The 12,589-nt window shown below is 34.9% G+C and overlaps 1 protein-coding gene and 1 pseudogene across 1 annotated transcript in view; both read left to right on the top strand.

Moving 5' to 3' along the window:
- Window positions 1-12,589, top strand: part of RIMS1 (regulating synaptic membrane exocytosis 1) — a 452,176-nt gene that overhangs the window by 235,352 nt on the left and 204,235 nt on the right. Inside the window, 1 exon segment of the mRNA XM_058661479.1 lies at window positions 11,079-11,419. Coding sequence (XP_058517462.1) covers window positions 11,079-11,419 — 341 coding nt within the window.
- LOC118758320 (U2 spliceosomal RNA) lies at window positions 2,501-2,664 on the top strand (annotated as a pseudogene).

Genomic DNA, 12,589 nt, shown 5'->3' with positions numbered 1-12,589 from the left:
ATGTGTGAAGGACAGTGTGATAATTTGATACATTTGCTCAATATGTGAAGATGAAATCAGGTTAGCAGATTAGTTAGCATTGCCAGAACCTTAAACATTTCAATTTTTCTACAGATTATTGGAAAGATAGAGTAATGCTTTATAATCTTTAATTAATATGTATTGGTTCTCACATTTATGGAGCACAATGTAATATTTTTGTAAGTACAGTATACTGATCAAATCAGAGTTATTAATGTTTCTCTCACCTTATAATTGTTTTATGTTTGCACACCTGAAGCTCCTTTTCCCTAATTATTAAATATTTGCAGTATATGGTGTTCTCAATCTTCTAGTAAATTTAATTTTGAGTTCTGGAATATAGCTTGTTTTCTTTATATGGTTTCTCATTCTCTTTACATTCTACATATTGTCAACTAGCTTAAAGAATGATTCAGACAAAATAATATGTCTCATATTTGGTTTCTATATTTCTGTATTGCCAGTGGATTTGTTTCTGCTCTCCTCTCTTTCTCTCTCTCTCTCTGTCCCCCATTTCTTTCCCTCCTTACTTCTCCCTCTTTCCTTCTTTTTGCTGTTCCCGCCACTCATTCTGTCTCTACTTTCCCTATTTCTCTGTCTCCATCTTTTCCTACCATTCTGTCTCTCTTCCTCTGTCTCTTTATTATTACCGCTTATTATGCATAGTATTTGTATTTTCATGGATGCCTTATATTATTCATAAAATTATTGATATAATATGAAGCTCTCACACTATTATCATCCATCAGAGGTGATGTATAATTGCAGGCAGTCATGGCAGAGGTAGACCAATGTATTAAGTGGTTGAACTGGTTTGAATCTGAGAAGCCTTGAGCATACCTAGGTGTAGAGGAGTCGAGGAAATAGTGCTAGAAGGACCACTGCAAGAAGAGTAAGAAGCCATTACAGCTTCCCTGCAGCTGGATCAAAAGTGGAGTAGCTCAGACTTAATCTTTAATATAGGATGCAAATGGTTCAAGTGATGATTTAACCCATTCTACCATGCTAGCTTCTATCATCTATGCTTTAAATATATTTCTGGGAAGTTTACAGTGAACATTTTTGATTCTGGCATTTTCATTGTAAATTAGATTTTCATTATGAATTCAATTTCTTTATTGGTTATGCATGTTTAAGCATTGCGTTTCTCCTCTGTCAGTTTTGGTCATTTTAACTTCTGAGAAATGTCTCTGATTTAACTATATTACTGAATTTATCAGAAAAAAAAATAAAAGATGAAAAGGTTCCTAAAGTTTGCTTTAATATCAATGCTAATGCTCTCCAAAACTACCAATTAAAAATCCAGCCTTAAGACTTCGTTTTACTTTAATTACCTGCTTAGTCTTTGTCTCCCCATAAAGCCACATTTTTGTTTGTTTAATCACATTGTCTCATTTTTCCTTTCAATAAGTCTAGAATCTATGATCATATTATCCCTTGGTAAATATATATTTTTTGTTTAGTGAAATGCCCATTAATTTTTTTAATCTTCTCAAAGAACTAGTCCTTCATCTAATTAATTCATTCTAGAGTATATTTACTTTTTAATTTTAACTCTTATTGGGACTAAAAAAATCAATCTTGTGCATAAAAAATATAATTGTGAGAAATAACTTAGGTATAAAAATGTGGCGATGGGGAACTGTGATATAATGGGTTAAACCAATATCATCAGCAGTAGCATCCCATATGTATAACCATTAAAGTCCTCTTTGCTTCACTTCTGATCCACCTTCTTGGTAATGTACTTGGGAAAGCAGCAGAGGATAGGCCCAGGAACTGGGGTCCCTGCACCCTGTAAGAGACTTGGAATAAGCTGCTGGCTCCTAGCTTCTGCCTGGCTCAACCCTACTGTTGAGATATTTGGGGAGTGAACCAATAGATGTATGGAAGAACTCTCTCTCTCTCTCTCTTTCTCTGTAGCTCTACCTTTCAAACAAATACAAAATAAATCTTTTAATAATATAACAATATAGGGATATATAAGCTTCTGTTACTTAAGCAACTAACTTAAAGAAAATGGAAAAGAAAGTGAATAGAAGAGAGGTAGGTTGAAAGGAGAATTGTATTTCCTGAAAAAAAGAAAGTTTTGATCATTCTATTTTCTTTTACAGTTATAGTTGCCTAAGGATATTTGGCCAAAGACAGACATAACAAAAAATAAAGCACCACCAAAATGATGAAAAATAAAAGCTAACACACACAAAAAATTGCAGAACATAGCTGACCAAGAGTGGCTAAAAGGGAGTAAGATGAACAATATTTGAATGTGACTCACAATGCTTTTACATTGATTCTGTATATTTTGTCTGCACCACAACCAGTGGTGGGACTCTGTTAGAACCTAAGACTTATGTCAGTCCTTAAACTTCCAGTGAGTCCCATTATTCTCATCATATAAGGAAAAGTCTTTACTTTGACTTACATAAATCTACTCAGTTTATTTTCTTTCTGAACGTATCTTCTGATGTAGCAACCCATTGCTTCTTGGCCTTTTGGCCAAGATCAAGTGTAGCATCTGATGTAGCAACCCGTATTTAGTTCCAGCTTATCCTTAAAAATATCAGGAATAAGTTCCATCAGGTCCTGTTCCTTTGGTTTGTTGTTGCTATTGCCCAAAATGTTTTCCCTCAAATATCTGCCTAACACAGTTTTCTCACATAGCACTTTTTTGGTGAAGTTTCCTTGACTACCCAGTTTTAAATCAAGCCATATTAGCACATGGGGAACTCTCTACTTTTTCTCCTTTTATGACTGTTTCTGGTACATGCCAACATGGAGCATGCTGTCTGTGTTTGCTATTGTGTTTTACTTTTGTTTGTCTTCTTGATTGGAACGTGCACTCCAGAATAAGATTTTTGTCTGTTTTGTTTTCTGCCATGTCCCCAATGCCTAGAGCCATGCTTAGCTCTTGAAACATGCTTCCAAAAATATTTATTGAGATCAGAAATATATATATAGCACAGCACTTTATGTTGTAAAAGAATAGTTGCCTTTAATTTGAAAACATATAATTAGTGATTTTTGTTTATTTCTAATAAGATAAATAATATCCTGTCATGAATTATTGTTATTATTGAAAATATTTATTGATTTGATTGGAAATTCAGATCTACAGAGAGAAGGAGAGACAGAGAGAAAGATCTTTCATCTGCTGGTTTAATCCCCAAGCTGCCGCAACAGATGGAACTAAACCAATCCAAAGCTGGGAACCTGAAACTTCTGGGCCTCCCATGCAGGTATAGGGTTCCAACACTTCAGGCCATCCTATATCGCTTTCCCAGGCCACAAGCAGGGAGCAGAAAGGGAATGGAGCAGCTGGAATATAAACCGGTACCTATATAGGATTCCAGCACATGCAAGGTGAAGACTTTAGCCATTATATACATTATAAAACTGTCAATATTTGATAAATGTCAGTGTGTCATTATCAAATCAGAGCAATAGCATTTTAGTCATTACTACATATTAAGCCCAGTTACGTACAATATCTCACTTAATCTTCATATATGGTCTCTGAAGTCATTATCTTCCTTATTTATAAACAAGGAGACTATGGCACATATAAATGATATTACCTATCCCAGCTAGCATAGTAAGAAGTTAGGAGAACTGGAATTCAGTCCCAAGTAAGTCACCTCCTTCAGTATGCATTGTTATTGCTACATGCCTTGATCCCGACAGAGTCAAGACAATAGAAATTTTAGTCATCACAAAAACATGATTTTGCTTCCTCTGAAATATATCTTTGAGTTACTGAAATTATATACCAATTTTGTATCATGAAGTTTTCTGTTTCAATTCCTTGTAATAAAGTTCAATAACATCTCTATTCTTGGAATTGTCTTCTACTTTTGAAATATTTATTCTCCTCTATGCTAAGAAGTTATTTTATGGTTTCTTTCCTATATTATACTTGTATATTACTTTTTAAAACAAGATTTATTGTATGTTGATGAGTTGCCTATGCATAGAATTGTGTGGACCCTGTAATTCTTTATCCATATAGCCATCCCATCATATATATAAGATATTTTGAGAATTGGAAGAACTTAGGAAGCTTTTCACTTATATAGTCTCTTTAACACACACACAAATATATACTAAGAGGGAAAGATGGTTAAAACAATTGATTTTTTTAAGATTGATGCATTTTTATTGGAAACACAAATTTATGCAGAGAAGAAACAGTGAGAAAAATCTTTCATCACTGGTTCACTACCCAAATGGCTGTTCCAGAGCTGAGCCAATCCGAAGCCGGGAGCCAGGAACTTTTTCTGGGTCTCCTACATTAGGAATCCTCTACTGCTTTCCTAGGCAAGGAGAGCTGGATGGAAAATGGAGCAGCTAGACCACGACACAAATGGTGCCCAGCGCTTGACAGGGTTAGCTGATTGAACCACTGCACCAGGCCCAGAACAGATGATCTTTTGCTAAAGAGTAAGAAGTCAAGGAAAGCCGCGCAATGAACAAACTTCACAAAAGCCTGCAGAGTAATTTGGAGCAGATGAATGGAGGCTCTAGGAAGAAGGGTTTGGGAGAAATAATTGTATGTACAAGAAGAAAATGACAAAATCTTAATCACATAAAGGAATTTGACTAAAGGGGACCCATTTGAATTTGAAACTGGGAACATTTCTCCTTATTGAAACAGTGGTCTTCATGGTGCATGCATAGCATTTGAAACATAGTTGACCTATAGCAGTTTAGGCGTAATCTAAACACGCTAGTTGACTCTCTGGTAAATAATAATCCAGAAGGTTGAAAAGACATTGGGGGTTTAAGTAAAGAGGGATACCTAAATGAAACTTATCCTTAGCTGTAAGTGCAGTAGGTATTTAACAGGCTTAAGAAAGCTTATGAAAAGTGTGCATTATGAAGAGACAATATATGGAACACAAAAGATTTTTGCATGAAAACAAATTAGCTTGTCATTCATTTTTTTCATGAGCTATTTGAAGTGCCTTAGAAGATGTTTCAAGTTTATTTACCTCAAACCAAAATACTTAGTAGTGCTTTACCTTTCACGAATAGACAAAGTTGGGAAAGATCAGGCAAACGACTGTGCTGTAAGTTGTGCTTGCTGTTTCTCAGTGTTTTGTGCACATGCAGGAGGTGTTTTGAATGAGCAGCTGAGGTGCAAGCCGTAAGGATAAAGACATTCTGCCTGACAGAGCAAGGAGTGCTCTTTGTGGGTTAACAATAGCTCTCTATTAAAGATTTTTTTTCCGAGAGTGATCACTCATTGCATGTGAAAACTAAATGTTTTGAATGAAGACTTTAGTTTCTTGATTTTAACTTCTCACTTGTGTCCAGCTGGGGTATCTGTCATTTTCAAACAGAACTTCTTTGAGTTCTGGGAAGATTAACCGTCATTCAACCTGTGGTTTAAAAGACAGATTTGCAAAACATTAAATTTTGATTACCACCTTTGCTTACACACTTAGCAGCTTTTAGAAATGTGTTGGCATCTCCCTCTTTTATGTGGCTTTTTGCTCTGCAACTTTATTTGCTACTATTTAAATGGAATCACACCATGCTTTTTTTTCTTTTAGATTTATTTATTGTTTGGAAAGCATAACTACAGAGAGGGAGAAGTAAAAGGAGAGGGAGAGGAAGAGGGGAAGGCAGAGAGAAAGAGGGAGAGAAAAGGAGAGTGTGAGATGAATTGATCTTCCATTCACTGGTTTACTCCCAAAATGGCTGCCATGACTAGGGCTGCACCAGGTCAAAGCAAGGAACCAGAAGCTTTATCTGGGAGTCCCACCTGGGTGCACAGGCCCAAGGACCTGGACCATCTTACACAGCTTTTCCCAGGGACATTAGAAAGGAGCTGAGTCAGATGTAGGGCTGTTGGGTGTTTAACCTTTGCCCATTTGGGATTGCAGTCCCATAGACAGTGGCTTTCCTCACAGAGTCGTAACACTATCCCTTACACTATGCTGTGTTAAATTTGAAACCTGTACAAGGAGCCGGCATTGGTGCAGTACTTAAGCCCTTATTTGGGGCACGTGAATCCTGCCCTGGCTTGCCTGAGTCCAGGCTCCATTGTCCATACCAGCCTCCTGCTAATGTGCACCCTGGTAGGAAGCAGGTGACAGTTCAGTGGGTAGGTTCTGACATCGATAGTGGAGGACTGGCTTGATTTCCCAGTACTCAGCATTAGCTAGATCTGGTCTACCTTTGACTGTTGCAGGCATTTGAAAAGGGGTCAATCAATGGATGAAAAATGCTTCTTTTTCTTTGTCCTTCCCTATCTCTTTCAAATAAATTAAATAAAAACATTTTTGTAAAAAAGAAACATGACACATCAAGAGTTTGGGAACATCATCAACTTATAAGATTATAAAATGCAGTTGTTAATTCTTTGATTACAATAGTAAAACCTTTTTTAGCAAACAACTTTACAAAATATACTAAAACCCTAACTATAATCACAGTGATGACAGGAGCAAATGCGTAAAGGTATTCTAAGATTTTATCCAATAATGCAATCTTTTCTGCAATGTCCTGTTTAGGAATGGCTGTAAATATGAACATGTACTGGCAAAAAAAAAAAAAAACACATTTGTTTACTGTAGAATTCTGTTAATGTGAAGAAATGTAGGAGGTTTAATGGTTAGGTAAGTGAAATATGTCTGTAGGATATTTATACTTATTGAAAGATTGAAAGGTTGCGTAATCCTTTAGAATAGCAAGGAAATACTCATACTATAATATTAAAATGATAAGTTGACCACAGATTTCCTGTGGACTCTAAGTTGTCTTTTTTCTTTTTTGGCATGGACAGTGAAACCAAAATGTTATTCATGAAATAGTGAGGATGTCAGTGCACAACTCATTAAAAAGGAAAAAAGAAGTACATGACATATTTTATATTTATTATTATTATTTTATGATATAGATCCATTGGCTCTGGGATTGCCCTTCTGCCTTCCAAGTGTCGCCCCTAAACACACACACACTGATTTTTCCTCTGGTATAATGATGGGCAGCCCTTCATGAACAGTCATAAGTCCACTATTGAAATGTTTCCCAACATTGTAGGCATGGACAATGACAGAGAGTCCAGCATCCTGCTGCCAGGATGTATTTAACAGTTTCACCGGGAGTCCATCCTTGACTGGATGTGGAGATGCAGACTGCACTATGTCTCCACAACACTTGTACTACACATCGCCTTAAATACAGTGCCAGAAGACACGTATTTCTGTTTTATTTTTCAGAAATCAACATAATATATTTTATAAACTTCCAAAGAGTAACAATAAACTTATAGGAACAAAAAAGAAAAATATCAGGGAAATACAATATAACAAAAACTTAATGTGCTTTTTCTGTTCCTCTCAGTCATCTACTATCCTCTACTCTCTTGTTTCAGTTATTCAGCATTAAGGCATGACTGCGTAACTTCTTCCCATCTTACACCGTAATAACTATTTTAGCTGAAGACAGAAGTATGAAAAATGAGTAAAAGTTTCAGAAAATACAACACCTGTAAGGTTAATTATCTCCAGTCTTCTGCCCTGCATATGTTTTTTTAAATGGTAGTGTGCTTATTAATTACAAAATACTAATGAAATTAAAATCAATCTTAAAATATATTCATAAAAAAGAAACTTTAGTATAATGTCACTTTATTTTTTTGAAATGAAAACAGTGAATAGGTGTTCTCAATGCTCTCATGCTTGATCTCAGACGAATAGTTATAAGCAAGACATCTGTGTCAATATAAGGATTCTGGATCTCACCATAAAGAATGACCTTCGTAATATAACCAAGGGTAAATCTATGGCACATTTCTTATTCACTGTAGCTGAGTCTCTAAACACTTCATGTGAAGGCAAATGAAAAGCAATTTTTTTTCTTGCTAAACCCATAGCTTTATTCATATTATTTTCGCTCTATATATAGTGGGAGGCATATAATTTTTATTTCTCTGTATAAAAAATTCCTGTGGATTCCATAATTGTCTACTATACTTCAGAATCATTCATTAAGTGGAAAAAAATAAATGTAAAATGCTAATGGTTAAAATAAAATTTTACTTATTTGTCATTTTCCTGGAGTATGGTGTGTGGTTTCAGAAGCCAATTGGCATCAGAACAGTCCATCGAGTTGCATTTGATTATTTAACAACTGAATTGTTACCTAGTTATTGCACAAACCTGCTATAGTTTAGATGTATCTGGAATATATCCTAGAGTATTTAATCAGGCTATAACTCAGTCTGGTAAAGTGTGTGTGTGAGAAAAGCATTATTTTTACAGATAGAGTTGTATTTTATCCTGTTCTTTTGTTGAAAGTCTCCCTTTTTCGCTTTTGGATTATGTGTAGCTTCAAGTAAATATAATAAAACCAATTTAAAAGAGAACCTAAAAATACATGTGACAATGCTTCCTAATACTTGGGAGACTCACTTTTGTTTATTCCTGCCATATGAACTATGTAATGGGAGTTATATCGAAAACTATGTAAATGTCCTATTATAATCTGTCATATGCTTGTTTAACATATATGTGAGCATTTTTCTTTTTAATTGTCAAATTACGTGGTATAAATAAACAATTAAAATCTGGAGGTAGTATTTTAATAAGCAAATATCTTAATGTTTTTCTAATTCTGATTTTAAGTAGGAGGAAAAGTTAACATGTGTACAGCTAATTTTAAAATATAACTTCTAAAATGTTTTACATGACAAATAGATATTAACATTTAGTTTTAGGCAATACTTTCCTAAATATTAGGAAAAATAAATGAAGTATCACAGACAAAAGTGAATAAATGGTATGTTAAAGCATTTGTTCTACTTTTACTCATTCACTAATTATTAACTTTTAAATTTCAAATGAGATAAAATAAATTGTAAGGTTACTGTTAGTTAATAATTATAGATTTTGTTGATTTTATTGACCCATTCGCAATTCTGTACATATTCAAAATGTACTTGGAACTGCACATATTTGGAACTTGCTCTCTGTATTGTTATCACTAGTCCATCATCAGGCAATCAGGACTTTAAAGGGACTACATAAAATCGAAGAAGTGGTAATGCAATATGGAAAGTATATCCCTATTTTGCAAGCATTTTAAACAGAAGCTGCATTCCAAAATTTTTGCATTTTAGTATGTGCTTATGTAATGAATTATCTAGTTTAACATCTTAGTTATTGGGACTTAGGTGATATCAATTATAAAACTTTACGTAGATTTAATAACTAACAGCTTTTGTCAACCTGGCCTATTTCCATTTATGACTTGGAAAAGTCCAGAGGAATGACTAAGCTTCATCAGTGTCAAACATTTACAGCAAGCATTTCTTTTGAAGTCTTGGCCTTTCCCATTTTATTAACTTGTCTGATTTTTCTTGCATGGAAGCTGTTTTTACCAGTTCATCTCATGTGTGCGTAGTGTGTGTGTGTGTGTGCGTGTGTGTGAATGCATGCATATGCATATGACTTTTCTTTGTTATTCTCATTCTGGGTTTGTTTTATTCTATCGCTATAGTTATTTTCTCCCTGTGTATTTTAGTACTTTCATGTTTTTGTGTTTTTGTGTCAACTAAACAACACTGTTGCTATCTCATTTTTTTTCTCACTATGTATAGGATTTCTTCATCTTTCGGCAATAATTTTGAATAATAATGATTGACTGAGTCAGGATTTGTAAAAGCAAGGACCTGGAGTTTGTTAATCAGTTTTTCCTTAGGGTATTATCCATAGAATCTAAATATCAGAAATAAATTTAAAAAAATCAAAGGAAAGTAACTGAGGCAGCAAGGACAAGGTGAAATCGTAGTGAAATAAAAGCAGAGGCACTCAGGTTATTTGTAAAGAGAGTTTATGGGGCTGCTGGCACCTTGTATTGTTGTGTCTATTGGTTTACTGGTTGTTAGTATGTTGTTATTATGATTCATTATCTTTATGGCCACCATCCTCATTGTTGAATTCATCTTGTATGACATCAAGATGAGAGTAGTTACATACGTTTATTTCAAGTGATTATGCATGTTTTAACATTTTTTGTTTTTTTTAATTTCATTTTTTTAATACAGAGAACAGATTTTGCATATCATAGGTGCTGTTCCAAGAAGACAGCCCTACATCCCTAGTTCCTTTACTTCCCCACACCTGTTCTCTCTTCCCTTTTTAAAAATATTTGCAGAGGTATAATTTTGATCCATGCTATATTCACAGGCTTAATTTTCCACAATCATAATATTTAATAAATGAAAGTAAAAAAGACCACAAGACCACAGTTCCACTGAAGCAGAAACATGATCCAAAAAGAGCAAACATCCCAAAGTGACCATTTCATTCCTATTTTTTTTTAATGTTCCATACATATCACAGAAAACTTGACATTTTTCTTTAGGAGCCTGGATTATTTTAATACTTATAATTTGTCAGTGGACATGTCTCTAAATGATTGTTGTAAATAGCTTCCCCAAGGAAATGTTACATTTACATAGTCACATGCAATAAACTTATCCTCAGATTTTCGGCTTTAGCTACAGTGAAAGGGAAAATGACATCTTATGGTGTAAAAATAAGCTTGATTTAGTTTATACTGAATAAACTATGGAAAAAATACTGTGTGACTTTTTGGGGGAGCTAATATTTTCTTTGTTTCATATGAATAACAATATTAAATGATTTTTGAGAAGATATTGTCAAAGTTTTTTAACAAAGTTTATGTAAATGCTGGTTTTATAGCTCCTTATGACATTTTTCTAAGCAATTAAATACCTCCCTTAGGACACATTTACTGGCAGGTATTTTAAATGAAGCTTCAGAGTCAATCACAGAAAATATGACAGGTGACAGATACATGGTAAAAAGAAACTCAGAATCATCAAACTAGAAATGTTGATGTAAAAACAAGATAGTTCCCATTCCAAGCAGTCATATATTGTGCTGTGACTTGTACAAAATCATTTTGCAAGAATAAATATAATATGGAACTGTTTTCTTCCACACAATATATTTTAATGCATTGACAATAAATCATTTAAAACTAGCATAAAAATTTTATATTTTCTCTTTTTCTTCAAATAGGTTATGTGGGTATGCAATTTATGTCGAAAGCAGCAAGAAATTTTAACCAAATCTGGGGCATGGTTCTTTGGAAGTGGCCCTCAGCAAGCGAGTCAGGATGGAACCCTGAGTGATACTGCTACAGGTGCCGGTTCTGAGGTCCCAAGAGAAAAGAAAGCACGACTCCAAGAGCGGTCACGATCGCAGACACCCCTGAGCACAGCAGCTGTCTCCTCGCAGGATGCCACTCCTCCAAGTGGACCACCAGACAGGAGAAAAGGGGCTGAGCCTGTGCAGCAAGCCATTGGGCCCGAACAGAAGCAGACTTCATCCAGGTCTAAAAGTGAACCTCCCAGAGAGAGGTAAAGTTTACTCACCCTGTAAGCAAAAGATCTTGTTTTTAATGAAAACACATTTTCAATACTTTGGAATTTTTACTTCTCAGACTGCACATGAAAGGCCATACAGAGCCTGATGTGCTTTTTCTATCTCTCTGGGATACATTATTCCTTAGAAGAGCTTGGTTGACAAGCTTTCCCTTCATGGGATGAACAGCTGCTTACATAAGCTTAGCCATCTGACAGCTGTTAACTTCCCATCTTGGAGTCACGGGTGTCAGATCACTTTCAACTATAGAAGTAGTCCTTTATTAAAAGTGTACTCTGAGAAAATATGATTTGGATGTTGATTTATCGCAGGTAAGTCTTCCTCAAGAATATTTCTTCTATGTCGAGTCCCAAAAAGTGACTAAAAATTAACCACAGGGATGAATGGATAGTATTCCTGGTATCTTCATAGTCATGTAACCTGATGGAACAACTCCAATGGGATGATCTTCTCAAGAATAGCCACTGGCTGCAGGGCAAGAGGGAGATGGAGGAGATGACTGGCAAGGGACTGAGTGGGGCAGGCTACCCTGGATTTTATCCTAAGCATGATGAAAATCCAATAAACAAGATTTGGACAGATACTTTACTTCAACTGATTGATTCAAAAATTTATTTATGGCCAGACATGATGCTACGAACTAAGAAATATGGGAATATTAAAAATTTTGATGGAGAATGCATATAATGAAGAAAACAAAACTATGCATGAATTTTAAAGATGTTGGCACCAAAATAATTCCATTTCTCCTTGAACATTTTAAGTACTCTTCTTCATTTTGGAGAAGTAGCTGTTGTTAACACCTCAGCAAGGTCCGATTGCTTGTGTCTGTGAAAATCTTATTTATCTCAGTGAATGGAATAAGCAATGATTTCATTCCACTTATAAATAAAACCCATACCATAGATTAAGGACTTTTAATTAAGCAGATTGTGATTCTAATCTTAGCTTTACCACAGTAATTGGCAACAAGTCATTGCCGGTTATTAAACAGAACATGTGTTTACAACCTGCACACTACAATTATTCAAGGAATATAACTGTTAGTCAAGCCAGTTGGCAATATATAGAGATGTTCCTCAACTTAAAGATGATATTGTGATTCAGTAAACCCATACACCTAACCAAGTGAGCACAATAACTTA

The sequence above is a fragment of the Ochotona princeps genome, chromosome 1 (genome assembly GCF_030435755.1).
Source record: "Ochotona princeps isolate mOchPri1 chromosome 1, mOchPri1.hap1, whole genome shotgun sequence".
In the NCBI taxonomy this organism is placed as follows: Eukaryota; Metazoa; Chordata; class Mammalia; order Lagomorpha; family Ochotonidae; genus Ochotona; species Ochotona princeps.
This window is presented reverse-complemented; position numbering and strand designations above follow the sequence as displayed.